The following is a 26,959-nucleotide window of genomic DNA, read 5'->3' as shown; positions in this document are numbered from 1 at the left end:
AGAGGGGCATGGTGGGAGCTGTGACGTCACTGAGCAGAGAGGGGCGTGATGGGAAGAGACACAGGAGTTTGACAGGCAAGTGGGCCTTGAGAGCCGTGCTGGGAGTGTCAGCCTTGGACAGCCACGCTCTCTCGACCCTCTTCCTGAACACTCCCCAACCCCACGCTGCATGGGGAGGTGCTCAGCCCGACCCTCAAAGGTGGCATCTTCCCTGAGGAGCTGGAGCCAGGAATGGCTGTGGACCCCTCCTCTGGCTTCCTGTGGCCCTTAGAAAAGTGGTTACCTTACCGAAGGTCCCGAATCGTCTGCCCTTCTTGTACCTCCCACCCAGATCTGAATGACGGTTCAATTTTTAGACTCATTAGGAAGGCTGGAGCATAAGGGACTGACGGAGGTTAAGGGGGGCTGGAGGGATGGGGTTGGTTTGATGATGAGTCAGATGTTAAACTTGGTTGCCATCTTTCAGTCTGTGCATTTACAAATGTTTTAATTATACAAGGAATACAGGACTATATTCTCGCTATAGAGGTTCAAATGAAAATGAGTGTTTACTTAAAAAGAACTGTCATTCTCCCCATTCCTACGCCTCTACCCAGAGAGAGAGAGCTGTCGTTGGTTTGGACTGTATCCTTTTGTCCTATTTCTAGGTGTTTGGATGGGAGCATTGAATACATATTCATCTTGGCCTTTTTGTTTTTGTAACTTAACAGTGTGTCCTAGGGATCTTTCCATGTTGGCACATATGGACCTGCCTCATTGGTTCTCATTTACAATATTACTTGATGTTGATACACTGTAATATATTTACTCCCCGACTGATGGCCATTTAGGTGGTTTCCAGTTCTTCACTGTTCCAGATACTGCTGTGGTGACTACACACTTTGTGACTAGTCGTCAATATTTCATAGAAGTGGAATTGCCGGGTCAAAGGTTGCGTTCATTTGATCTTTCGATTATATCTTTGGTAGTACCAGTTTTCTATAGTAAACGCGTGTAACTTTTGTAACCATGCACAAAGAAATACGTAGTTAATTTTTGCTTCTTTTTAGGAAGAGGTTAGTGGAGTCTCTGACAAAAACCTCCTCTTCATCAAAATAGACTCGGCTTTATAAGGTGGTTGAATGTGGCTTGTGTGATTTTGTTGAGGAAATACCAGCTCTTGTGTCTCTTGGTGACATTACAGGTTTACCTGCAGAATACATTCCCACACGTGCACACAAGCCCACACGCATTTACCCACTCGCCCCTTCCTTTAACAATGAAAATGGCCACACACGGTAACCCAGGTTCCCACCATGGCTCTGGGCTTAAGCCAGCCTCTAACACCCTATTTTGTGATGAACCATCCCCGATCCTAGGCTCTGGGATTCAGCATTCAGACCACACCACCATCGTTTCAGCGTAACCACTGCCCTTGGACATGTCAGCTGCCTGTGAGCTTAACACCTAGTGGGGGCGCTGGAGTGGAAAAGAGGGAAACGGGAACTCGGAAAGGAGTCTGAAGTGGGTTGTCAAAGAAGAGCCGCCCTCCTCCGCGTCCCATATAAAAGCACCCTCGAGGGCCAGCCATAGTGTCTGGCCATGACCACAGACCGTGTCCATGGTGACCGTCCTGGGGGCCGACCCTTCTGTTCTGCCCAATGCTGTTCCTCTCTGCATAACTGCTGATCCATCCAGGGCACCAACCTGTTAGATACTATCAAAATGGCAGGCTGACGGCCTTTTCCCTCTTCTCTCTGCCTTTGCTCCCCCGTCCTGGGCACGGCCTGACTGCAGAACTTCCTGCGTTGCCAAAATAACAAGACCAACTACAATTTGGTATGTGAGACCCTGCAGTTTCTGGACTGCATTTGTGGAAGCACAACGGGAGGCCTTGGTCTGCTCGGACTCTACATCAATGAAAAGAACGTCGCCCTCATCAACCAGACCCTGGAAAGCCTGACCGAGTACTGTCAAGGGCCTTGCCATGAGAACCAGGTAATTCCATTTTTATTTTGGGATGGGGGTGGGGGAGGGGTGTCATTTTGGAAATGTTGTTCCCAGGGACTCGTTCAGAAGTCACTAGCACCTGCCTGTCTGCCTGGGTGGTCGGTGGAACTAGAGGCCATTTTTCTAACAGGAAGGAGTCGGGGCTTTTTATGCCTCAGAACTTAACTGGTCACAGGTGTTGGGTTGTCCCCACTTGGCTCGGCTTGAATGCCTGACTCGAACTTGACCAGGGATAGATACTAAAGTTGGAGTTAAATTAAGACCAGAAGACTGGGTTCTATCTTAAATGCGAGGAAAGACCCAAAAAGCTGCTACTTCACGCGAGGAAGTTTAAACCCAGCTCGGGAGAAACCTCACTGCATGTCAGACAGCTTCAAAGTCACGTGAGAAAATGTATGGTTCTGATTTTAATACCACAGACATTCAGGGGAGGCAAGGACCCCTTAGTTTTGACCTTGGCCACTCGGGAAGTGTGTTTTGAGAGTGGAACCCAATAGTTTCTTGTAGAGTCATTGTTTGACTCGGGGCGTCTTGCAGGTTTTATGAATTTTTGCATTAGTGCTCAGATGAGTATGGTTTTTAACTCAAATTATAGCTCTCTGCTGGCTGGAAGGGGTGGGCCAATGCCTAAATGGCCGGTTCTAAACCCAGTGGCCAGGGAAGGTAGGATGTGGTGGGTCACAGGAGGACAAGGCCAGGGACCCACCCAGAGGAGCAGAATGGCTTACAAGAGGGACAACTCACTGTATGTTAAAAACCTGGTCTTAGTTGACTGGGAATATGAGGCTAGCATTTGGTTAAGTCTCCCAGTTCCCTGATGAGACAGAGGGTGTAGTCCAATTTAATGAATAGGAACCAAAAAATTACAATAGGCTTGTGGGAAAAGGCTTTATCTGACATCTAAGTGTATTTCCTTATAACCTCAAGTTTACTTTTCTGCCAAGCCAGAGGTCTGTTAAAAGGAACATTGGACCGACAGGCTGCTGCAAATGGGGACCTTACCTGGGGGGAGATGATTAATTTTTATATGTGTGAATTGAGCAGGAAACTTGCTTTCCAAGCGTAAGCCTTAAGTAAAAGTACACAGTACGAAAACTGAATGATGTAGAGAGAATGGAACACACCGTGAAAGGGGAAAACTGGGCCCAGAACCCAGAATCAGTCACACACCATATTTTCCCTTAAGAACAAAAGCCGGCTGCCCAGCCCCGTTTGGATTACACACGACCAATTTATCAGTTCCAGTGCATGGGGACTTTCCTACTGTTTACTGTTAATTCTGAAACTAGAGATTTTCATCTGTCTTGTATTTTTACCACTTTCTCACGGAAAATTTGCAGCTCTCCCCTAGAGACATCACTGGGAGTGGCGAGCATTGTGTTGAAATAGCAGTTCAGCCTGTTGGCGTTGACGTCTGATTTATGACCTGCGTTTGTGTAACTGTGTGTGCGTTTGTGTGTGTGTCCTCAGAACTGCATCGCCACCCACGAGTCCAATGGCATTGACATCATCACAGCCCTGATCCTCAATGACATCAATCCTCTGGGGAAGAAGAGGATGGACCTGGTGTTGGAACTGAAGGCAAGTAGTCACAGACAGTAGCTTTGGAAAGCGGCCCCTTCTGCGTTTTGCCTCAGCGTGGGACCTGGCCACTGTGAAACCAAATAGTAAAGGCGGCTCTTTTCAACGAAACGAATGCGCCACGTTGCACGTTCTGACTGAAACGCAGAACTTCAGTCTTGTGCTTCCAAATAAGGGTCTTGTGACTGGAGAGCAGGTTGTCACCTCTCGGGTCACAGGGAGGGAGAAGTCACCCCTCACAGCTGACAGACCGATTCGAGCAGCAGGGAAGCACTAAGTCTCAATGCCGAAAGGCCGGCCAGGAAACAGTGGGGCGGACTTTCCCCCATTGAGGAGAAAGGGCCCATTGAAGAACATACAATTAAACTTACATAGGACCCAAAAGTGCTATTTTCACATTGCCAGGGAGTACCTTTTTCGATTCTGTTATTGATTTAGCAGAAGGTGGCTCGAAAATGTTGGTTGAAAATGAGGGAGTTACCCGGGCCAGCAGCGTGCCTGAGGCCCCTGACAAGTTTGACTCATGTACAGATGGTGGCCCCCAGAAGTGTGATGTGGGAGCACCACGGACACGGTGACGCTGTTGTACCAAATGGTCTCAGGGCTGAAAGGCATGACGTCAAGGTGCTCGGGCTGCTGGGTTTACAGGCCGGCCTCTCAGGTGTTTGAGAAGCTGATATACCGTTCCTGAGGTTGATTGCTTCAGTGTAACAAAACAAAACAAAACAAAACCACGCCTCGCTCCTGTGGAGGGGCTCCAGAGCTGCTCCAAGAGTTCAGAACTCCAGTTCTGAGAACTGGACTTGCGGCCCATCCTGGGGGTCTAACGTGTATTCCGTGTCAGCCTCACTGAGCACTTTTCCTCCTGAACCGTTCCCACGTCGGGGCGTGTTGAGATCTGTCCTGTCTTACACTCGTGCACGGCAGCAAGCGCTGCTCATGGTCACAGAAGAGCCCAGAACTGCAGGGTTCAGCCGCAAAGGTGACCTGTGCTTATTGCATAAACGGTGACATAGGAAAGAAAGGTTGTTATGGAGGGGTTAACACAGAAACCCACAGGAATTGCAGTTATTTTTATTCCTTTAGTATTTAGAAGCGAGAGTCCAAACTAGTAATTGATTTGGGTGTGTGGATGAAATGGAAGTTTTGGGGTTTTTTTGCTATTTTTACCTCCTTTGGCAACTTGTGTTGTACAGTAGACACGATCATCATTGAAGCTCACACCCCTGACCGCCATTTATCAGAGTGTCTATGATGAGAACCTGAAATAAACTGAGAATTTCGTGTGCTCCTGGCCAGCATTTCAGTGACTTTTTCAACTAATCCAGTAATCTGTGGATTATGACAGCAATGCCTGCCCTTTGAAAAGCCACGGTTTGATAGCACGGCTGGCTGATCGCACTGCTGTGACCTGTGCTTGGGGAGGAAAGAAACACTGCCCCCTGTCACCCAAAACAACAGTGACTTTCAAGTCCTAACACAAAGGCATGCAGACGACACAGGCCCAGGTCCCAAAATGAGGCCACGCCAGGAGTGCAGGGCGTGGACCTGTGACACTGCAATGGGAAACCGTGTTTGGGCACACACACGGAGCTCCCTGAGTCCCTTTCGTGCACTGCTGTGTTCTCATTATAACATTAGGGCTTTGGAGAGCTGATAGCAATATTTGAAGGTTCTCAGCTCTGCCTTTGCTGGGTCACCTTGGGAAGCGTTACCTTAATTGCCCGCCTTCTCTGGCCTATGAGGCTGAGTGACAGCGTTTCTAACTATGCCCACCCTGAGGCATGGGGTCTATAGAGCAGGCTCTCCCTGACCACCATCACCATGGGGGGAGCCCATGTACCCACAGCACCCACCTTAAATTTCCTGTTTCCGCCAGGACTGGTGCCAGGAAACGCTAGGGAGAATCGATGCCCAAACGTGCACACACCTCAAAGACCCACACTAGGTCTCGCAGACGTGTTTTGGGATCTGAAGTGGCACATTGTCCGCCTGGGGCAGCCGGTTTCTGGTCTACTTGGTGCATGGCTCTCCCAAGGAGTGACATGTCTGTCTAGCCAGGACGCAGCGCCGTGTCGCAGGCACGTGCGTACAGGCCGCCACCCCACGCTCCCCCTCCATTCCCTCCTTCCTCTGCTTCCCCAATTAGAACAATGCCTCGAAGCTGCTCCTGGCCATCATGGAGAGCAGGCACGACAGTGAGAACGCCGAGAGGATACTGTATAACATGCGGCCCAAGGAACTGGTGAGTGGACGGCTGACCCCTGGCCCCGGCGCCCGGTCGCGGCAAGGCTTGCGTTGTGGCTGAGCCGGAATGAGCTTCCTTGAGCTTTTCTTAAAGATGCCCCAGATCAGGAGCATGAGGAGACAATGGCCTCAGGCCTCTAACTAGGAAGGAAGGCGAGGCGCTGCCCTGGTGAGTGGTACCCGGTACCTCCCTCCCCCCGGCACGACCACAGGGACGCTGCCCTCGCACGCCCGCCTTGGGGCAGACAAAGCAGGCGGTGGCCCCGGAGCCCACACACGGGAGTCTGGGTTCCCAGCTCCGCCCTTTCGCTGGGTCACGTGGGCAAGGACTCAAACTCTTGGGGCTGCGCCTTCTCATCCCCACAAGGAGGGTGGCGATGCCACCCAGTGCGGACAGCTATTCCCAGGGCTCGACAAGTGCCCGGCAGGCCCCTCAGCCCGCTCCATCCGCAGCCCCTTTTCTTCTCTCCTCGTTCACAGCTGCTCTTTTCACCATGTCTTCATCCAGAGCTAAAGAATCACGTGTCTTCTTGGTGCCACTAGTCTGGGCAACAGAAGAGTGTTTCTTGGGTGCCGATGTTTTGGGTTTTATTATTTCTTTTAAAGAAAAGACAATCTTGTTTGTTTCTGAGGGGCGACACCCCCATTTGGCTACGTCTTGCAGGTGGGGTGCTGGCACTCCGGCCTGTGCAACCAGCAGCTCTCAGACAGTGAAATGAGCCCAGGATGGGACTCTCGATTTGGACTTTTTCCCACGCAGATAAACTGTAACTGACAGACCTAAATTAGGGCACTAAAACTTTTCTGCTGCCTGTGACCTAATGTGCACTCGGGGCCAGGCCAAAGTCCTTTTAGGTATCCCTTTAAATAAAGTTCACAGCGAGCCCAGCTTTTGATCTCAGAGGTCAGGAGTGAGTCCTCAGCCCAAGACAGGCGTCCTCACGTTTATGTAACAGCTTATATAACTGGGGTGGAGGAGGAGGCTAGGGCTTGTCACGCTTGAGCAGGGATGGATGGCTTCACAGAGACCCCTTTCCAACTCCCGTGAATGGAGAGCACGCCCCCATCTCTGTGGGGAACCGGCACCCCCCAGCGCGGTGGGTGCCACCGGTGCCTGCGTCGCCCCTTTGTGGGTGAGTGGCACCATCCCGGCTCACGGGGAAGAGTCAGAGGCTTTCTGGAACAAACCCAGTTCTAAGACTCCATCTACATAGCTGCGAAGCTCTAAGGCCCAGAACACGTGAGCACACGTGTGTGTGCATGCCTGTGAGCGTGAACGTGCGCGCACGCGCGTGGGTGCGTGTGTGTGTGTGTGTGTGTGTGTGCCGGCCCCCCACATCCTGTGCAGCTTATTATCTGTTCCATTTGAGAGAGCACCGGTGTGAAAACCAGCTCGGAGAGCAAGGACCCTGTCTCATGAATTATTTCCAGGGCCCGACCTGGTGTCGGTAAAGAAATGTGAGGCCCTCCACGCCCTTGGTCTCAGGGACTGAGAAGCAGCTGCGTGTCCTGTGGCACCGTCCCTCTCTGAAGTAGAGGGGCATGAGCCAGCCGCAGAACGTCTACTGGCCGAGGGAGAGCGAGTGGGTTTCACTGCTCGGGGCAGTGGAGGGGGGTGGGCAGCGGCTGCCTGTGGCAGTGCTGAAAGGGTTCTGAGGCTGTGCCCACGCCGGCAGGAGAGCGCTGAGCCTGACGGGGGCCTGCGGGGGCGCTGAGGCTTGTGTGCTGCACGTGCCAGTCCACGTGCGGCCTCCTTGACGCGGGGCTGTGTTTGCTTGGCCCTTCTTGCAGGTGGAAGTGATCAAGAAAGCCTACCTGCAAGGGGAGGTGGAGTTTGAGGATGGAGAGGACGGCGAGAACGGCGAGGAGGGGGCTGCCTCCCCCAGGAACGTGGGGCACAACATCTACATACTAGCTCACCAGGTACCCGCTCTGCCCAGGCCGCCTGCCCCCTGCCGCACACCTGAGCAGGACATGCCCTTCCCCAGGCTTTAACCCAGGTCGCTGGTGTTCCTGAGCGTGAGGCTTGCAGGCACCGGGGCAGCCTGACCCGTGAGCTGAGCCCAGGACTGACATGTTCCCACTCGGGTGGGTCACGTCCCTGGAAATCCCCCCGCTTTTAAACGCATTCCCACTGAGCAGCGGCACGTACATGGCTGGTGACTGCCTGGAGACAGCTGCAAGGAGTCTCAGGCTTTTCATAAATATTGATGAGTCTGTCTTAACCATCTAAAGAAATCAACCTCGGCTGCCTTGACTATCATGTTTGGAAATCTTTGGCAGCTGACCTATCATTGTGACTTCTTTTTGTTTGCTTTTTGGGGGATGTGGTAATCCTTCCTAGCCTGGCACCCAAATGCCCTGTTTCGTAATTCTCTTCCCAAGGGGCTGCGCTTTTGAAGACACTTCCTGTCTGTGGAGGTCGACGTGCCTCCGCTTGCCAGAGTGTGAGAGCAGCCTGTAGTCTGCCGACTGCAGGCTGGTGTTTCCTGCCCCCATCGCCTCTTAGGTCCAGGAATTGGACCTGAAACAAGGACGGTGTTGGGCCGAGGTCGCTAGGCCCTGCGACAGCATGCTGGTGGAAGGAGGGAAAGCGGCACCCCGCCCTTATCGCCTCCATTCCTGGCACTTAGCCACCACGAGGGTGTCAGAACCTTCTGCACGAGGCTCCGGGGCTGTACAGAAACCCCATCTCCCTCCTGCCTGGCTAAAGAAACCAGGGGGACGTGGGGCCTCGCGTGGGCATGACCTTTCTCGGCTGTTCTGCCAAGCTCCCCAAATAGCTGTCGGGCACCTCGATGGGCGGCGGCTGCCCCCTGTGCCCTCAGCCTGCCACCCGTCGTTCTGCCCCCGCGACACCCGCGTCGGAAAGGAGCATGTGCGTTCCCCTCGCAGAGGGACATGCTCGCCCTGTCTCTGCTCTGTGTCCCAGCTGGCTCGGCACAACAAGGAGCTGCAGAGCATGCTGAAACCCGGGGGCCAGGCCGAGGGGGACGCAGCCCTGGAATTCTACGCCAAGCACACAGCCCAGATCGAGGTAACGCGAGCGGGCGCCGGGCTCGGGCCCCTGCTGGGCCGACACGCGCGTGTTTGCGCAGTTAGGGGTTGTGAGCACCTGCTGTATACCAGGTACTGCGCTCGGGGGCGAATGTCTGGTGATGGCCAAGGCAGCCCTGGTGCCCGCTCAAGGCCCCGCGAGGAGGCAGGCATTGAGCAAGCCCGCGAGGGCGTGGCATTCAGTACGAATCCTGCCCGGGCCACGAGGACAGGGCTAAGTGGAAGGTGTTATAAGAAAGTCCAGCAGAGGGACCCGCAGTCGCCTGTGGACTTCGAAGCACAGACCTTAAGGAGAATGAGGATGAAACAGGCAGAGATACAGGGCAGAGCTTCAGACCCGGGATAACAGGAGGGGACGCCCTGAGGCGGGAGATGCTGGAACATGGCCCGGGGGCTGGACTTCAGGCAGCACCCATCAGAGGTGAAAGACAGGCGGCTGTGCCCCTGCAGAGTCTCAGCCTCCACGAGAGGCCTGGACTTCACCCTGAGAGCGTGGGGACCTGAGGACACTTTTGCACAAAGCAGTGATACAATCAGGTCCGCATTAAAAAGACAGACTCACAAGCCTTACTAATATGCTTGGTGAGCTCAGTGGGGTTAGCTCCATTTTGCATACGGGAAAACTCTGAAACAAGGTGCAGAGAGGTTATGTCACTTATCCAGTTACCAGTGGTAGGGCTGGAATTCTAAGCCAGGTCTGCCCGCCCCCAGGGCCCGTGGGTGCATTTTGTGTTCCCTGCATTGTCTCTGAGTGTGCGGGTAACATGGACTTCTGACTCCAGGCTCTAGGCCGTCAGAGTGACGGGCCTTGTTTGGCTAATGAGGAAATGCACAAACTATCAGTGTTGGAACCTAGGTTCTGAAGTACTGACGACTCCTTTGGGCCATATAAAATATTCAGGATGGAGACTTCTTAAGAATCTGTCCTTACCCAGTGTCTCAAGTCTCTGGGCTGGCCTAATAAAATGCGTCATCTCACTGATTAGCTGCCCATGACTGTGTATGTGGGCAGATACCCTTAATTTATTGTTAACGACTAGACGCTTGATGGGAGAGCCAGCTCTGACCTTTGGAGCCCTTAAAGGACAAGCTTTAGGTGTTTGCAGGAGAGGCTGCAACCTCAGAGATCACCTCATTGAGCTCTAATTTACTGGGGAGAGTTGTGAACAAGGACACGCACACACACACACACACACACACACACACACACACACACACACACCCCACCCCACCCCACCCTGCCCGCCCCTTAGGGTGGGAGAAGGACCACACTGTTTTCTCCTGACTCCCAGTTGTAAGTCTGCAAGTCTGCTGAAAATGAGATGTCGGTCCATCTTAAATGATAAGGAGAAACGGCCAGGCCTGATGTCCCCGCTCTCCTGCCCTGCCCTGGGCCGGCCAGCCGTCTCTCCCCATTTCCCCAGGGCGCTGTCTATGCAGAGCCAGAGCCCCGTGGCTTTCCTCCAGACCCCAGTGCCTTCTGTCTGGTGACTCAGGCCGGGTAGCCCTGGACCCTGCGCTCGGTTCTTGCCAGCAGGCTTCCCGTCTCCTCCGTTACCTCCCCAGTCCAGACACACTTCTGAGATCCTAGCGTGAGGAGGGACCGAGGCAGAGCCCACCCGGCTGTGTGAAGCTGGCAGGCTCTGAAGAGCTGGTCCCTGAGCCTGTGTGCACACCAGTGTCACGTGGGGAGCTGGATCACGGGCAGCTCTCGGCACCAACCCCCACCTCACAAGTCCGGTTCAGTGAGCTTGGCTTAGGGACCAGGATCGGTGTGATAGTGAAGTTTCCTGTAACCTGATCTCTAGCTAGATTTGGGAACCATTGGTCTAAAGACCACGTCTCCCAGAATTTATGGAGCCAGGGCTGTGGGAACCTGTCTCACCCCTGAGAGACTTTCCCACGACAACTTGACCTTGCTGCAGCAGGGAGAGCGAGAACCAGATCTTCTTGTAGAGGGCGTTGGCCCTGGGCCTCCGCTGACTTCTCCAAGCCCTGGAGAGGAAGCATAAAAAGAGGCCATGCCCCTATTGTGCTGCACCCCCTTTTGAAATCTCTAGCCCCCAGGACTGTGACTCACACAGAGCCTTAGAATTTGAACAATCCTGACCAGACTACCTCGTCTCTGGGGACTGAGCCAGTCTGGGAACAGCGTGGAGAAAGTCTGTGAGGTGTCCCTCCTGGGGCCCGACCAAGTCAGTGCTGACTGCGCACAATGGTTCTTGCATCACGCATTTTATTTTAGACACTGACAAGTAAGAGGGAGGACATCATCGCAACTGGATGAAGAAAGATTTCTTTCTAAAGTTCCTACCAAGGAAAAACAACCCAACTTTACTGCGTGAGAAAGGATCTTAAGAGAGGTGTGCCCAGCGCTGTCCTGTCCAGTAGGAGAGCCATGAGCTATGTGTGGCTGTTTAAAATCCAGTAAAATTAAACATTCAGCCCCGCTGTTGCCCTAGCCACATGTGCTGGTGCTCGGTGGCCATGTGGGACTAGTGGCCATGCTTTCAGACATGACAGACACACAGATGCAGAGCTGTGCTGACATTACAGGATGTACTATTGGATGGCCCCAGCCTGGAGCCCCAGCAGAATGTCTGTACAAAGCACAGTTTCTGTCGCTCCAGGTAAGTTAGTCATAGTAAAATGAGTTGGTTTGAGGTGAGAAAAACACTCTGATAGACTTGCCAAAACTATTCTCTATGAACCTGAGATGCAGCCCAGTGTGGGCGTCGTACAGCCAGAGAGGAGTCGAGAACAGGCCTGTATTACACCCCGTCTTGGACCCTGAGCCCGTAGCCAGGATCCTGAGTGACAGGCTCGCGAGGACCACTGTTTCAGCCCCTGCGTTTCTCCCCGTAGATTGTCAGACTAGACCGGACCATGGAGCAGATTGTCTTTCCCGTGCCCAGCATCTGCGAATTCCTAACCAAGGAGTCCAAGCTGCGAATCTACTACACTACAGAGAGGGACGAACAGGGCAGCAAGATCAACGACTTCTTCCTGCGGTCCGAGGACCTCTTCAACGAGATGAACTGGCAGAAGAAACTCCGAGGTGGGTGGGTGCGCGCGCTGCGCCTGCAGCGTCTGAGCAGGTGGCAGCGCGGGCGGTTCTGGGCGTGGCGCTGCCTGCACTTGTCTCCAGGTGGGAGCACAGCTGGTGTGATTTACGGTGCTTCCCACCTGTGGGCACCAGGACGTACTAGACACACACCTGTGTAGCGCTGAATGGGTTCCAGCCTCAGGAACCCCTGAGGAAGCTTTCCTCTGCAAAGCTCCCTTCTGCTGCCTTGACTGGAATCCGTGGACTTCTGGAATGCGCTTCTGGTATCTCGATGCAGGAAGCAAGAGGGAGGGAGACGAGACCAAGCCCTGAGCTGACAGGAGGGTGCATCTGAGCAGGGCGTGCAGCCAGCTTGACGGCCCCACGTGCCAACACACCTGCTCAGAAAACACTGCTCTCCCCCTTTCCAACGGCAGCTCGGGTTTTAGACTCGAGTGTCGTCTTCTAGGCAGCGGGATCAGCTGCCACATGAGCTGCGTCACTGCTCAGCAGCAGGTCCAGGATGAGCACTGCCACTCGGGAAATCGCGCATCTGAAACACTTTCATGGGGCTGCCCAGCCCTGGTTTTCATGAGCGTTTTAATGTGACCCTTCAGCACCAACTGTTATGACCAGCTTAGAAAGGCGTGAGCTTTATTTCTGTCTGTCAGGAGCTGGGTTTTTATTGGAAGCCCTGGGTTCCGGCTACAGTTGTGATCTTTGGGGCACTCTCTGTGGGGTGGGGCTACAGGAGGGGAAACTGGGGTGGAGGTCAGCTTCTGTCCTCTTCCTGCCCCCCACCAATCTGAGCAGGAACAGACCAGCCTCCCTTACTGCAAGCTGCTTCTGTCACCGCTTTTCTCCCTACCTCCCTGCACCCCAAGATTTGGCTGGTGGCAGAAAGGGTTGTGCGAGCAAGTTGGCCAGAAGACCCATTCCCACCTCACCTCCAAGGGGCGCCTCATCATCCAACTTTAAAACATTATAAAACGTCTTGCTGGGCCAAACCCATTCCTCACCCAGCCCTGTACTTGGCATCTGACAGAGGGGCTAGTAAGCCATTAGCAGGACAGCACGTGTGCCCTCCTTGGTACAGACCTCAGAAGGCTCGGTAGATTCTCCCCAGTGTCAGTGTGGCCTTGTCACCCACGGGACCTCATCTGAGCTCCTCCAGCTCAAACATCATGAATAGTGTTGGGTGTCTACACAGCTCCATCCTAGGACAATAAGAGAAAAAGAGACACCCCAAAATAGGGAGACAGACCCCCCCCTTCATACTTGCATATTTTCAGCTTTGATGCACAATGGAAGGGAACTTACTCTTAGCTCTGCTTTTGTCCTTCCCTGGGCTGTTCCTTGATTTCAGCTATCGGGGAGAATCCTGAATTCATGGATCCAAACCTGTATGGTAGTTACTAAAACATGGCTTCACCCTTATTGGTGCAGGGCTGCACTAGGACTGGTCCCATAGATCCCCTCTCAGAATGGTGTGGTTCTGAGTTCCAGTCTTCTCTGCACCCCCTCTCCCCTGCACCCCCTCTCCCCTGCACCCCCCGCAGATGACGTAACTGCCCCCAGACCCTTTTCTGTAGGGTGGGGAGTTAAGAATGCCTGACTGCAGAATGGCCGCCTCATGTTCCCAGATGTATATTACATTGTAGCTAATACCTTATTTAGTCTCCCTTTGTTTTAGAATCAGTTTTCATTTCATGAAACAAGCATAGCTATAGTTGGCAACTGAAAGATTTTAATTGGGTTCAACACTGTCGGCTGGGAAGAGAAAAGTTGAAAATAATAGCTGAATTAAGCATGATTTGCATATTGAGGGAGGGGATAGATATACTCATCAGAAGCGCAACTAAAATGAGATACATTTTTTTCCCCTCTAAGTAGCTTATCTAATGAATCTGCAAAAAAGATTTTTCTGGCTTATTCATGAGGCTGCTGTACCTTTTCCTGAATGTATCACACAGATTGTCTGTGCTTTGGCCAACCTGCCGCCGGGGCCAGACAGAAACTGAGGTCTGAGGCTGACGTTGCTTGGTATTTTCTCCTGCAAGCATTAAAATGCTCAATTCCTAGACTTCCCAGAAGAAATCCTCTTCCTTGCTCCACTGCACGTGCGTGCACAAACCCCCACCACCACCACCACCACCACCACCATGCATTCACATCCCCTCTCGATCACGCTGCTCTGACACCTCCTCAAGCCTCGCCCCAGTGAAGTGAAAACTCCAGGTCAAAGAAACTCGAAGATAGTGAAAGAGGGAATGGAGGCAGAGCTGCATATGCCGACACTTGCTCGCCTGGGGCTCCCGCTCATGGTTACCCCATGCATCAGAGCAGAGGTGGGAATGCTGTCGCTGTATGTACGAGGAGCCCAAGTCATCGGCAAGGGGCACTTCCTTTAAAAACAAACAAAAAACTAGGAAAGGCCATTACCAAGAGATGCCCTGGGTTGCAGCTATTTAAGTTGCCCGCCTACCTGGGATCAGGCAGTCTGTCTTTTCCACAGTGATGTAGCAGGTGTATCGAGCCAGGCACCTTTTAGCCCCTAGTAAGCAGAAACGTGCTAGCAGGTAGAGCGGAGAATTCAGCGATAGGTCAGCTCCATTCCCTCCCTGAGAGGATGTACCATCTTGGAGGTGTGGGCGGGGAGCAGACCACATGCCGTGTTTTTAGTGTCTGTAATTTAAGTGGCCGATTACAAGCAGGATGGTAATCAGGCACTGACACATTGTGGACATATGAGAGAGGGAGGCTTCTGAGAAAAGGTGAAATCAGAATAGCAACTCAAAGGGTAAACACGAGCCTGAAGGTGGGGGAAACGGAAGGCGAGTTCATTTCCTGGTGCCGCTGTGACACATCACCACAAACCCGGAGTCCTACGACGACGTAAGTGTATTAGCTTCCAGTTCTGGAGGCCAGGAATCTGAAAAGGTCCTCGCTGGGCTCACACCAGCATGTTGGCAGGGCTGTGAGCCTCCTGGAGGCTGCAGCCTTTCCCAGCTTCTAGAAGCTGCCTGCGTGGCCTTCGTGGCCCCTTCCTCCGCCTTCAGAGCCGGCAGAGGCCAGGAGCGCCTTCTCATGCTGCACCCGTCTGGCTCTCACTCCTGCCTCCCTCCTCCACGTACAAGGACCCTGAGATGACGCTGGGCCCCCTGGGATCATCCAGTCATCTCACCACCTCAGGGTCCTTCGCTTCATCACAGCAGCAGAGTTCCTTTTGCCGCTTAAGATAACATAGTCACAAGATCTGGGGATTAGGATGTGGGCGTGGTTGGGGGGCCTGTTATTTTGCCCACCACAGAAGGTATGTTAGTTGCATTCTGTTGCTGTGTAATAAACTACCCCAAAGCTTAGTGCCGTGAAGCACTAAGTACTTACGTTCTCAGTTTTTCAGGATCAGGAATTTGGGAGTGGCTCAGCTGGGTGAGCCAGAGCTACTGTCAGCTGAGGGCTGGACTGGACCAAAAAGACCCACTTCTTTGCTCACTCACATGGCTGTTGGCCAGAGGCCTCAGTTCCTCTCCACGTGGACCTCCGTGGGGCTGCTTGAGTGTCCTCACAATGTGGCAGCTGGTTTCCTCAGAGCAAATGACTGATGAGAGGGAGGGAGAGAGAGACAAGGGGGTGGGGAGAGAGGGAGAGAGGACGCACGTGCCAGGAGGAAGCTGTGCCCTTGAGGACCTGGGCTCAGGAAGCTTGTCCATCACTGCCACTCTGTCCTGTTTCTTAGAAGCAAGTTGCTGTTTAGTAACTTGTACTTAAAGCACACACTTAAGAGGAAGGGAATTAAGCTGCACCCCTTGAAGGGAGGAGCATCAAAGGATTTGTGGACATGTCTGTAATTCGTCCTGAGGGAGTGCCCAGAGGCTGGAAACTGCAGGATGTGTTCAGGAGACCATCCCTAGACTGGCAAAGGCTGCGTATATGGGGTGGGAAGCAGGAGGAAAGTCTGGAAAGGGAGGTGACGACGCGGTTCCACCTGTCACAGGAGACCGCAGACAGTGCACATCAAGGTTGGTCTCTAAGTGTCTCCTTGCACCTGGATGGACACCCCGCTGATTCGAAGGACTGAATGTTTGTTCATATTCAGGGGGACACTACATTTCAGTAGAATGTTAGCCTTACAAAAATAAGTTTGTGAGATACTGCCATCGTTGAAGGCCATTTGTCACAGTGTGTTACAGCAGCCTGCAGGGGCTCCTCCCACATTTGCTGGGGAGAGCCCCCTCTGAAGATGGCTGGCTTGCAAGGACCGTCACCGACCTTTGCCATGTCCTTTGTTTTTTTCTGTTGACTTCTTATGCGCTTTTTACGCAAATGTGGAGAGAATGCTGTCAGTCCCCGTGCAGCCCTCAGCTTCAGCGATTCCCGGCCTGTTCCCATTCTCCCGTCCCTCTCTCCTCCTCAAAGTCTTCCCATCCGGACCAGCAGTGGGCGCCAGTCCCAGAGAAACGCTGATGGCCATGTTTCCAGAGCACGTGATTTCTCATCTCCAATCTGCCTCAGCCATTAGCTCATCAGCACAGGTCCCCTGTTACCTGGTGCTCAGCTCCCCCCTGAGTGGCGACCTGAGCCACTTATGTCTGTCCCTGTCACTGACCCCCAGAGGATCGCTAATCTGAGTGACGGGTTCTCCACAGCTTCTGCCCTCAGCTGGGCCTCAGTTTCCCTCATTTATAAAATGAGAGATTTTTTTTTTAACTAGACAGTGCTCATAACTCTAAACCTACAGCCTGGAAACATGCCTATTGCCACGTGCAAATGTGAAACGACCAATTATGAAATTGCCCAGGACTCGGTTTTGTGCTTTATTTTAAGCAGAAGCTCCCGCAGGTCTGGCTGCAGCTGTGGTATCATTGTAGGGCCATTGGATTTGTCGTTGCCACTGTCCTAAAGTTAACTGACTTCACGGGAATGAGGACCGCGTGATGGAGGCCCCTTCTTGTACGCCCCGCTTTTCTTTGGAGGGGATGGTGTTGAGTGAGACTAGCTTTTGGGAACTTGGCCTCCGGCCGGGAGACTGGAATTACTCCTTCCACGTGTGTTTCTGAGCACCAGCTAAGTGTAAGGCACCCCAGAAGAGGTAGGCAGAAAGGAAGCACCAGGGTCCTCAGCGTGCCACAGGCTGGGGCTCGAACGCTGGGAAGGTGCGGCGTGGTGTCACCTGGTAACAGCAGAGCAAGGTGGCAGCAGGACCGGAAGTGCCTGTCCCGCACGCAGTGGTGGCTCTGGTGCCACCCCCTCCCTCCACTGTAGCCTTTGGGAATGGGAGCGCCGCTCTGACCACCCGGCCGGCAGCTCTCCCTCTCGTCCCCCCGGCCCCAAGAGTGGTCATCAGACTTCAGGAAAATGGCAGGTGACTCGGTGTCGGGAGACGGGCCTTGTCTTGCTTTTAGGCACCATGAGTTAGTAGAGAACTTTGAGTAAGGAGGGGTGAGGGGCATGTGAAAATGGCAGCCGTCCTAGTCTGGGGCCCAGCTGGGCCAAGTCTGAATGCCACGTGTCCCCCCACGACCAGTGCCCCACCCACACTTCTCACAGGCGCATTGAAGTCGCAGGTCTCTCTGGGCATCTTGTCTGGTCCCAGAGCCATGCGGGGAACTCAGGACTCAGCGCATGAACGGTGGATACCCCCAGATTCCGTAACTGAGGGCGTTGACCAGGGCCAGGCAGGGTTTCCAATGCTCCAACCTTTCTCCTCCTCTTCCGTGTCCCTAAATACATCTTCTGTTCCAGTAAGTACTCCGAGCAGAAATAAACCAACCTGCTGTCATTACGAACCTTCAGAACACATGGCCATTTTCACTGTTGTGGTGGAAGCCGGGGGCCGAGCGGGAGGGGGCGGTGTGGCGCGCCCAGCGGGACCTCAGCGGCCGTCTTGTCTCCGCAGCCCAGCCCGTGCTGTACTGGTGTGCCCGCAACATGTCCATCTGGAGCAGTATCTCCTTCAACCTGGCCGTCCTCATGAACCTGCTCGTGGCCTTCTTCTACCCGTTCCGAGGCGTCCGAGGAGGTACCTCGCTGTGACATCAGGGGGGCTGCTGGGAGCAGCGGGGTGCTGGGACTCGCCCCGTCACTGGGACCCCAGGCGGGATCAGCACAATATGGGGGGCCCCATGACCCACCTCAGACTAGATGACACTGGAGCTCTTACCACAGGTTTCGTTTTAAATCTAACTTTAAAATAATAGAAGGTTCCTGTCTGTATTTATTGACCAAGACAGAAGCTGTACCCTGTTCAACCTGTAAGAAACCATCTCAGGCGGCCTCCCCGTTGTGTGTGTTGGGAAACGGTGTCTCAGAGAAGTTGAGACGCTCAGCCAAGTCTCAGAGCTAGCCCCAGAATCAAGATATTTTGATGCACAGTCTGGTAGACTTTTTTTTTTTCTACGTAGCATATTTCTAGAGTTGATTTCAGACTAACAAATTTGTAATAAATCTCTAGAATTTTTGGGGGGGATGGGCAAGGTGGGGCGAGGCAGGGCTTGAGTGACTGTAGACTGTGCGTCCTTGGGTATTTAGCCGTAAGAGTGACATGCCATAACTCCCATAGTAACACGTGACGTCCATGTTCCTGTGGACCTCCATCCCGCCACCTGTGTGCACACTCCCCGTACTTTGCTGAGGACAAGCAAACAATTCGGGAGGGGCACGTATGCACTGGTATCCTGGAGGCATTCGGGTCCTGGGAGAGGTGACTCCTGGCTCATGGTCCATGGCCCCCTTTCTGACACCTACGGCCGTCTCCTGGGGGTCAACTTTTCAGCTCAGTTTTTTCTCAGAGCTTCTTGGCAGATCAGCTCGCATACGTGTGTGACAAATGCCAGGAGCCATCTCGTGTGAAACATGGGATAAAGGCCCTAAAGTAAGACACAAACAACACAGGAGTGAGTTCTAGGCCGAGCTCTTGAGCCGGGCAGTGCAGGTGTGGACACATGGATGACAGCCCACGGACACTTAGCGACAGTACGTTACGGTCAGATCTGACACTGATGATGTGTTGCAAAGCGTGTGTCTCTAACTTACCCATTTGAGGAGCTAGCTTTTCTGTTTGGCCTTAGTCACACTGAAAGCTCTGTTTGAGTGATTTTTCCCCCCTGGAAAGGACTATCTAAACACAGGTCCAGGGGGCTTTCCTTTTAGATGCCATGTCAGGAATCCTAAGTGCCCTGGATGGAAGGATTCACCAGCCCCACAGGGCTGCCAGGTTTTCTCCGAAGGCACGTCTGCCTGAGCCGGGCGGCCAGTCAGCAGAGGCAACAGTGAGGAGTGGTCAGCCAGGAGCTCGGTCGGAGGTGAAAGGGCCCAGGCCTCCTTTCGCCTCAGGGGAGTCGCCATGTGCATCCCAGTAGGCTCTTCAGCCGTGACTGTGGATGTGTTTCATTTCCCCTCCATTTCTTTAAAAATATTTTAAAGTGATTTTTATTATACACCTTGACCATTTTCTTTGCTGGTCATTGTGGCAGCCTTGAGGCCATGTCTGGGGACAGTTAGGTGACAGCTCCCGTCCCCTTCAGTGCCAAGCCTGGTCCAGTGGGGACCTGGACCTGGAAAGTCTAGACTTGGCATCCAGGCCTAGGAGAGCCGCTCTGGTAGTCCCCCTCACCCTCTCTCTCTGCAAGGAGCTTACATGGAGCCAGTGGTTGTGAAACTGTGGTGTGGACTTTGAAATTCCTGCCGAGTTCAGGGACAGAGAGTTGCTGACCCAGCCAGGCTCTCTGGGATATCCTGTTTGCTGCCCATCCAAGTATGACACCCACTGAATTGGTCCTTCATTTATGATGGACCAATGATTTAGGTCCTTCCAACTCGACATGTGGCTCTGATGTGACATCAGCTCTGGCTGGTCTGTAGGAGTCCAGGCACCCTGTTTTGGCAATGGGGGCCTTAGACCTTCATGTGAATGGACTGAAGGGGAGGCACAGTTAGATCTACAGGGCGAAATGGAGGTTGATCGGACCTCAAGAAGTCCTTTCCATTATACAGTGACTGAGATCGCCTCCAACCCACCCGCTCACTTGCAGGGAGATTTATTTTTTTCTTTTGTGAGACATTGTGGGGGTGTCTTCCGTACTCACTGCTAACCATCTGCAAGAGAAGGGTTGTGTTAGCCCTGCGTAGAAACAAGCAATACCTGAAAGTATTTCTTTGAGATCAGTGTTTTTTCTTGTCAACTCCTAAAACTAGGATTTCCAAAATGCCCCTCTGGAATGCATGGAATGCTTTGTTCATGTGCTGATGTGGCTCTGGCCTTATAAGGCCTGTGGCTACCGGGAGCACCCGTGGCCTTAAAAGCTCCCCTCAAAAGTGTGATTTCCCCCCATTATTTCAGAACAGATGAGTTACACCGTCTTTCAAAAGCATGAACCTTAGACAGCTTTAGAGTTCATACTGAATTTGTGAGCATGTCATGATAATTAAAGCAAACACAGTACTACTTTTTTAACTTTTTTATTATTGAAATTTTCAAATATTGTAGAAAGAACAGTATGATACATTGCCATGTACCCATCAGCCCAGCTTGAACAATTACCAACGTTTTGCCATTTTTGTTTCCTCCATCCTCCTCCTATATTTTCTGAAACATTTAAAAGAAGTCTAGACATCTTGTTGTTTTGCCCATAAATATTACATTGTGCATCTCTAACTTAAAAGGATTGTTAAATATGTACAGTAACCATCCCATCATCATATCTAACAAAACTAACAGTAAATCATGTAATAGTCTGTCCATTTTTATGTTTCTCCAATTGTCTCAAAGATGTCTTTTTATAATATTTTTTTAATCTAGCATTTTTAAAGACTGCTTTTAAAGTAGGGAGACCGCAGGTTTTAATACTGGCCCCTTCAGGATGTGGGTGCATGCTTTGTACTTGTCATATTTATTATATTGGGATCTTAAGAGGCAGCTTCAGATGGTGGCTAAGCACTTAAGAAAATTAAAGGCAAGCCACAGGCTGAAAGAAGATATTTACAAAATATGTATCTGACAAAAAGCTTGTATCCAGACTATATAAAGAACTCTTGCAACTCAATTATAAAAAGACTACCCAATTAAAACAATGGGCAAAAGACTTGATCCGACACTTCACACACACACAAAAAAAGACAGGTGGCCAATAAGCTCCTGAGAAGATATTCTGCATCACTAGTTACCGGGGAAATGCAGATGAAAACCACAATGACATAGCACTACACACCTGCTAGGATGGCTGAAATTAGGAAGACGGACAACACCAGGTATTGATGATGATACGGAGCAAATAGGACTCCCGTAATTACTGACGGGAAGGACAGATGCCACAGTCACTTTGGAAGACAGAATGGTGGTGTCTTATAAAATGGAACATATACTTAGGATTCAAAAACTGACTCCCATGTATGTGTCCAAGAGAAATGAAAACATATGTCCATGCCAAGATTTGTACTTGAATGTTCTCAGCTGCATCATTCGTTAGTAACTCCAAACTGTAAACAACCCAAACATCCATTCATTGCTGAGTGGATAAATCAATTGTGGTATATCCATGCTATTGAACTCAGCATTAGAAAGAACCAAGTATTAATACATGCAGTAATCTGAGCGAATATTAAAAATTTGCTAAGTGTAAGAAATTTAAAGCCTACCTACTGATATGTTTATCTTTTCCATTTGTATGAAATTCTAGAAAATGCAAAGTTGCAGTGATAGGAAGCAGATCAGTGGTTGCCTGAGGGTGGAGATGGGCCACAGCACCCCCTGCGGGGGTGGGGGTGGGGGGGACAAGGAAACCTTTTCAGGATAAATATGTCCTGTATCTTGCTTGTGTTGGCAGTTATATGTGGCTACCTGTGGTGGTTGCATGACTATGTAAACTGCCAAAATGCATCAAATTGTACTCTTAAAATCGATGGATTCTGCTTTTTAAAAAAAGAAACGGTGGTTAGGGACCGTGGACTTCAGAGGCACGTGATGGCAGCCGTCTGCTCTGTCTCCTCAGGGAAGATCAGCAACCCAAGACTCGTGTGCTCTCCAGGAAAAGGGAGCTCATAGTGCCGACCTCACAGGGTGGTGGAGGGTTAACTCAGTGGTGGGCGGCCTGAAGGCCTCCTAGGATACCTAACTATTGTTAAAAGCACGGGAAGTGACATGCATACGTCAGTGTCCACTTCTTCCTGAATTTGCAAAGAGCTTCTGCCCCTGTGCCCATTTCTAATCAGGTTTCCTCTGAAGGATATCAGGAGGGGAGCCAAGCTGGGGGGAACTGATTTTAGAGGGAAAATGCATCTCAGCGGGTGTGGCCTTAGTGGATGAGGGCAGCCAGCAGGCTGGGGAGCAGCTGTCACCTGCCAGGGCGTCTGCTTCCTGGGTGGTGCTACAGCCCCAGTGTTGGGAGAAGGACACTCCTTTATGTAAGTGGCCTTAATCACGGAGCGCTGCTTGTTTACATCTAAAGGCGACTCAAAATGTGACAGCATCTGAAATAGGGGTTTTGTTGTTTTTTTTTTAATGAGTGTTTTACAGAACTATATTTTTAGCCATGTTGGCTCATGTTATATAACCAAGCCGTCTCATGGGACACTCTAAATAGAACCTGCAATAGCAAGAGATGACAGAAGCTGGTAGCGGCTCTGACTACAAGGCTAATCTAATTGTAGGATGATGCTAATGATACAGAAGGTGCGTCCCCCTTCCCTTGAAGAAATGTGATTCAGGCAGAGGACCCGAGCTTTTCCTTTGCGCACCTTTAATAGAAATTAGAAGTGAGGCTTCCGGTTCACCTCCCCTAAGAGTAAAGTATGACACATGTATGAGTCTTACTTATCAAACAAGCATTTGATAGGTGCCTACTGGGTGCCAAGTGACCACTAGAAAATCGTGTTCTGTAGGGATGACCAGGGGACGCAGAACTCAGAGAAGGAAGGAGCATGCGTTTTGAGGAGGCAGGGGATGGAGGGGGCTTCCCAGAAGAGGTGACATCTAAGCTCAGACCTACGGGGGCTAGGAAAGGGAGAATGTCCCAGGTAGAAGGAAGATGTGTGAGGGTTTGCAGGTAGAAACAGGGATGGGACTCGCTAAGTGCAGGGCAGTGATTTGGAGAGGAGAGTTGGGACAAATGAGGCCGTAGAGCTGGTTGACAGAAGCACGATGAAGCCCGCGTTGGTCTGTCACCTGTACTCAGTGGAAGCTGTGTCCTGTGACGCCCCGCCGTGTCTTTCCAGGGACACTGGAGCCGCACTGGTCAGGGCTGCTGTGGACAGCCATGCTCGTGTCTCTGGCCATCGTCATTGCTCTCCCCAAGCCCCACGGCATCCGAGCCTTGATTGCTTCCACGATTCTCCGGCTGATCTTCTCCGTCGGGCTGCAGCCCACGTTGTTCCTCCTGGGAGCTTTCAACGTAAGTGCAAACACCTTGCTTTTTTGTTGACGCGGGAATAGGAGCGCCTCCCTCTCTGTTAGAACCTTGGCCTGTGCTTTCAGGGGCGACAAATATTGTTTGGGTCAACTGAAAATAGCAGAAGCAAAGCAGAGCTGCCGGTGGGCCGATCCCTCTGACCTCTCACGGTGCAGTGAGCTTCGCGCTGCATTTCGGGGCCTGGCTGGTCTCACCTTTAAGGGAACACCCCTCTCAGACTTTCAGCAGGAAGAGGAGAGCAGCTGAGATTTGTTAGTGTTGCCAACCTGGTCACAGGTTTGCGGGGTCAGGAGATTCTAGCCAGTAAGTCAAATGACCAAATATTAACATGGCATCCACTGCTGATGAGGCCACACAGAACAGAGGTGATGTGAGAAGGACGTTCAAACCGAGAGGGAGCCAGTGGCGAGTTTGGGAGAAAGCCGGAGTGATTTCAGAGTCAGTGGTGACTTTTGGAAATGCCGCTTTGCTACAGTTGAAGGATAGAAACCAACTGCATGATGGGAGAATCCTGAGGAAGTGAAGACAGCTGATATGAGCTGGCAGATGGACTGGAGAGGTTTTCTGGTGAGAGGAAGGGGCTTTGGATGTGTGAGGCACAGCCTTCCAGAGGGTTCTTCCCTGAGCACATGAGGAAGCCGAGGTTACTGTACCAAACTGGAAGCCATACTGCAGCATAAGGTTAATATAGTAATGCAGTGTGACAATAAATGTCCCCAGGTGGGTACTGAGATGGCAAAGGCAGCCAGGACGTTAGGAGAGGACAGCCTAACAAGCTGACAAGCTCAGAGAGGATTCCCCAGGGGAAGTTGTGTCCTGACGACTGGAGAGGTGCTGGCCAGGAAGAGGGGCTGAGAGCACGGGCAGCGGAGAGCCCAGGTCCGTGTCAAGAGATGCCCCACAGTTGCGTGTCAGCTCCATGTGGCTCGTGCAATGATTAATATGCAGGACAGTTGATTCCCCGACGAGTGACCTGGTCCTGAGTTCTAGGATAAGGCACTTGTCTTCATCCTCCAGTCAGCATTTCCAAAGCATGTTCCAAGCTAATAAATCGCAGGCGGGAACCATGGGGCCTATGGTCAAATCCGTGTGGGGAATGCTGGGGTAGACGGGCGCAAGGCCCTCGGTGCAGAAGTTCTCAGACCCTTTCACATGCCGACATGGGCTGTGAATCTCCCAGGAAGGGAACCGGTGTCACTGTGTTTCCCAAACTGGTGTGCTCATTGTTTTATTTTAAAGTATCACTTGAAATTAATGTACAGAATATAGGTCGGGAAAGTCTGTGCCCAGGTGCGGGAAATGGCTCAAGTGTTTTTGAGGAAAGGAACGGTAGATACAAAGGAGTGAGTATTCTTGAGAAAGTTCCCTCAGTGGTGGCTTGTTGTGTGGATTCAAGTGAGAGGGGCCACAGGCAGGGGGACTATGGAGGCTGCAGCCGATTAGGGGTGAAAAGCCTGGTGGAAGTAAGAAGGCAGGTGCAGATGTCAGAGCTGCAGAGGAGAGAGTAACGCGTGGTGGGCGTGGAGTCAGAGCCTCAAGCCTGAAGACCACCCAGGGCTCCACCCAGGTCTCTCTCTCCAGGCGAAGGAGATTAGGGGGCAGGGCTGGGGGGGGGCAACTCAAACTGCAAATTTTCAGGCACAGAAAACTGGGAAGAATAATGCCGCCAACTAAAATGAAGCCATGCAAAGACCTAGCTTTCAGGGTGGAAACACACTTAAATTGTTGACATATTGGGCTTGAGGTGACAAGACAAGCCATTGTGTTAGCTGTGGCCTTTGGAAATGCATGATCAGAGTGACAAAGACATATGAGTGTTGGAGAAGGGAATGTAAGTGTCACCTGCAGGGAAACAGAGATATTTAAGAAGGAAATACAGAATAAACAATAAAAGGAAAAAAACTCAGTTTTTCAGAGGTGTCTTCGATGGGCTGTCTTAGTTCTTTTGTTTCCCTGGCCTTGAATTGCCCCACTGTTCTCTCTCTTCTTTAATATAGATCAGTTGGGGGAAAGGCTCAAATTATACAATTAATTACCATTTATAACAACATTAGCTTGGGGGGAAATGCTGAAACAACCTTAATAAATAATTATTTAGAGGGAATTTAAAAAGAGGAACACGTGGAGTGCATGGGAGAAGACAGATGAGCTATGGACAGAGAAGGAATGGTGGAGAGCTACGCTGGCGGAGCAGGACGGTAGGGTGAGAGTGGTAGGAGGGTGGGGGAGAGCCCTGACCTGCTGGAGGAGCTGGGAGACCCCGGAGACACGCCCCCTCCAGGTGCCCCTGAAGAGTCCTCTGGAGACGTGGGAAGGGCTGCGAGGTGGGACCAAGACTCAGATCTAAGACTGATGGAGCAGGGCCACTAGGAAGTGGGGACTGCAGACTGAGTCCATGAATAGGAGAGATTTGCTGGTGCAGAAAACCAGGGCCGAGGCTGAAGAGGAGCCGACCGCTGTCGTGAAGGCGCAGGAGCCTGGCGTGTTGGAGCCACTGGAACGCCAGCCGGAGTGGGGCCGGTTTTTTTCTATTCTGAAACTCCATCAACGCAGCTCATCCAGAGTCAATGACACTCTCTCACCCTGTGAAAGAGCCTACACTGGTGAAGTGCCGAACGTTAGAAAAAAAACCACCTGCTGGGTTGAGCACGCACCTGTCTGACAGAGCCGGACACGCTCTGCTTCCTCGCTTACCTGATTGCAGAGAAGCTCACTTACGCTGAACCCCCAGATTAACTGGCAGAACCTCCCAGCCAGTGGCCAGGCTAGCTAGGGTGGCAGACAGTGGGGTTTACCAAGTGCCTCCGAAGAGCTTTCTCTCTGGCCTTCTCCTGACTCAAGTTTTTCTATCAACACGTTGCTAGAGACAGACTTCCAGGCATGGGGTTTCTGTCACAGGTGGGCTATATCATACAGCACATCCGCCTTCCGCGGCCGGTGTCAGAAAGCCGAATCCACGCTATTTGAAGCAAAAGAGGAAGTGTCTGGGCTCATGTGACTGAGAAATCGAGAGCCTGGTAGCTTCAGGCGTGGCTGACGCCAGGGACCCGGACAGTGACATCAAGGCCCAGCTCCTGCTGCTGGTCTCCGGGTGTGCACTGGCGCTTCTCGAAGGTTCCACCGTGTGGCACAACAGAGGCAGGCAGTTTCGAGTTTATTTTCTCTCAGGGTCAAGGTCAGGAGTGACGAACAAAATTGTCTTTTCTGCAGTCTGAGGAAAGATCTCAGTGGGTATCATGGGCTTCACTTGGTCGTGTGCCTGTCCTGGAACCAACGCTCTTGCCAGGGACATGCAATATTCTGGTCGCCCGGGATGGAGCCCCACCTGGACCTCAGGGACTGACAGGTGGAAAGGGCTGGGTCCCCAGAGGAGAATGAGAAGTTATTCCCAGAAGAAGGGGCAGGGGACTTGAACTCATCCTGAAGTCCCTTTTTCTCCCCCAAGAAAATTCTCATTTTCCTGGTGAAATACAGCAGGCGAGAGTCGAGCACAGGCCGCTTCTCATAAATTGTAGCCCTCTCATGCCTAGAGCGTCACAGATACTCAGAAAGCGCTTTTAACCACACCGATCACAGAGTTTGTGGATTGAGGTGACTTCTGTGTTTGACTAACTCACATAAGAATGTTAGATAT

General features: G+C 51.9%; 1 protein-coding gene across 1 annotated transcript in view; it reads left to right on the top strand.

Annotated features, from left to right (window-relative positions):
* The window catches only part of ITPR1 (inositol 1,4,5-trisphosphate receptor type 1), a 304,897-nt gene that overhangs the window by 238,289 nt on the left and 39,649 nt on the right, over positions 1-26,959 (top strand). Inside the window, exons 44-52 of the mRNA XM_019667129.1 lie at positions 1,777-1,977; positions 3,460-3,570; positions 5,720-5,815; positions 7,609-7,740; positions 8,750-8,854; positions 11,740-11,932; positions 17,820-17,942; positions 23,132-23,332; positions 26,353-26,447. Coding sequence (XP_019522674.1) covers positions 1,777-1,977; positions 3,460-3,570; positions 5,720-5,815; positions 7,609-7,740; positions 8,750-8,854; positions 11,740-11,932; positions 17,820-17,942; positions 23,132-23,332; positions 26,353-26,447 — 1,257 coding nt within the window. The remainder of the gene's footprint in view (positions 1-1,776; positions 1,978-3,459; positions 3,571-5,719; positions 5,816-7,608; positions 7,741-8,749; positions 8,855-11,739; positions 11,933-17,819; positions 17,943-23,131; positions 23,333-26,352; positions 26,448-26,959) is intronic.

This window comes from Hipposideros armiger, unplaced genomic scaffold (assembly GCF_001890085.2).
Source record: "Hipposideros armiger isolate ML-2016 unplaced genomic scaffold, ASM189008v1 scaffold_483, whole genome shotgun sequence".
NCBI classification, from domain to species: Eukaryota; Metazoa; Chordata; class Mammalia; order Chiroptera; family Hipposideridae; genus Hipposideros; species Hipposideros armiger.
The sequence above is the reverse complement of the archived record's forward strand: the minus strand, read 5'-3'. Positions and strand labels throughout refer to the sequence as shown.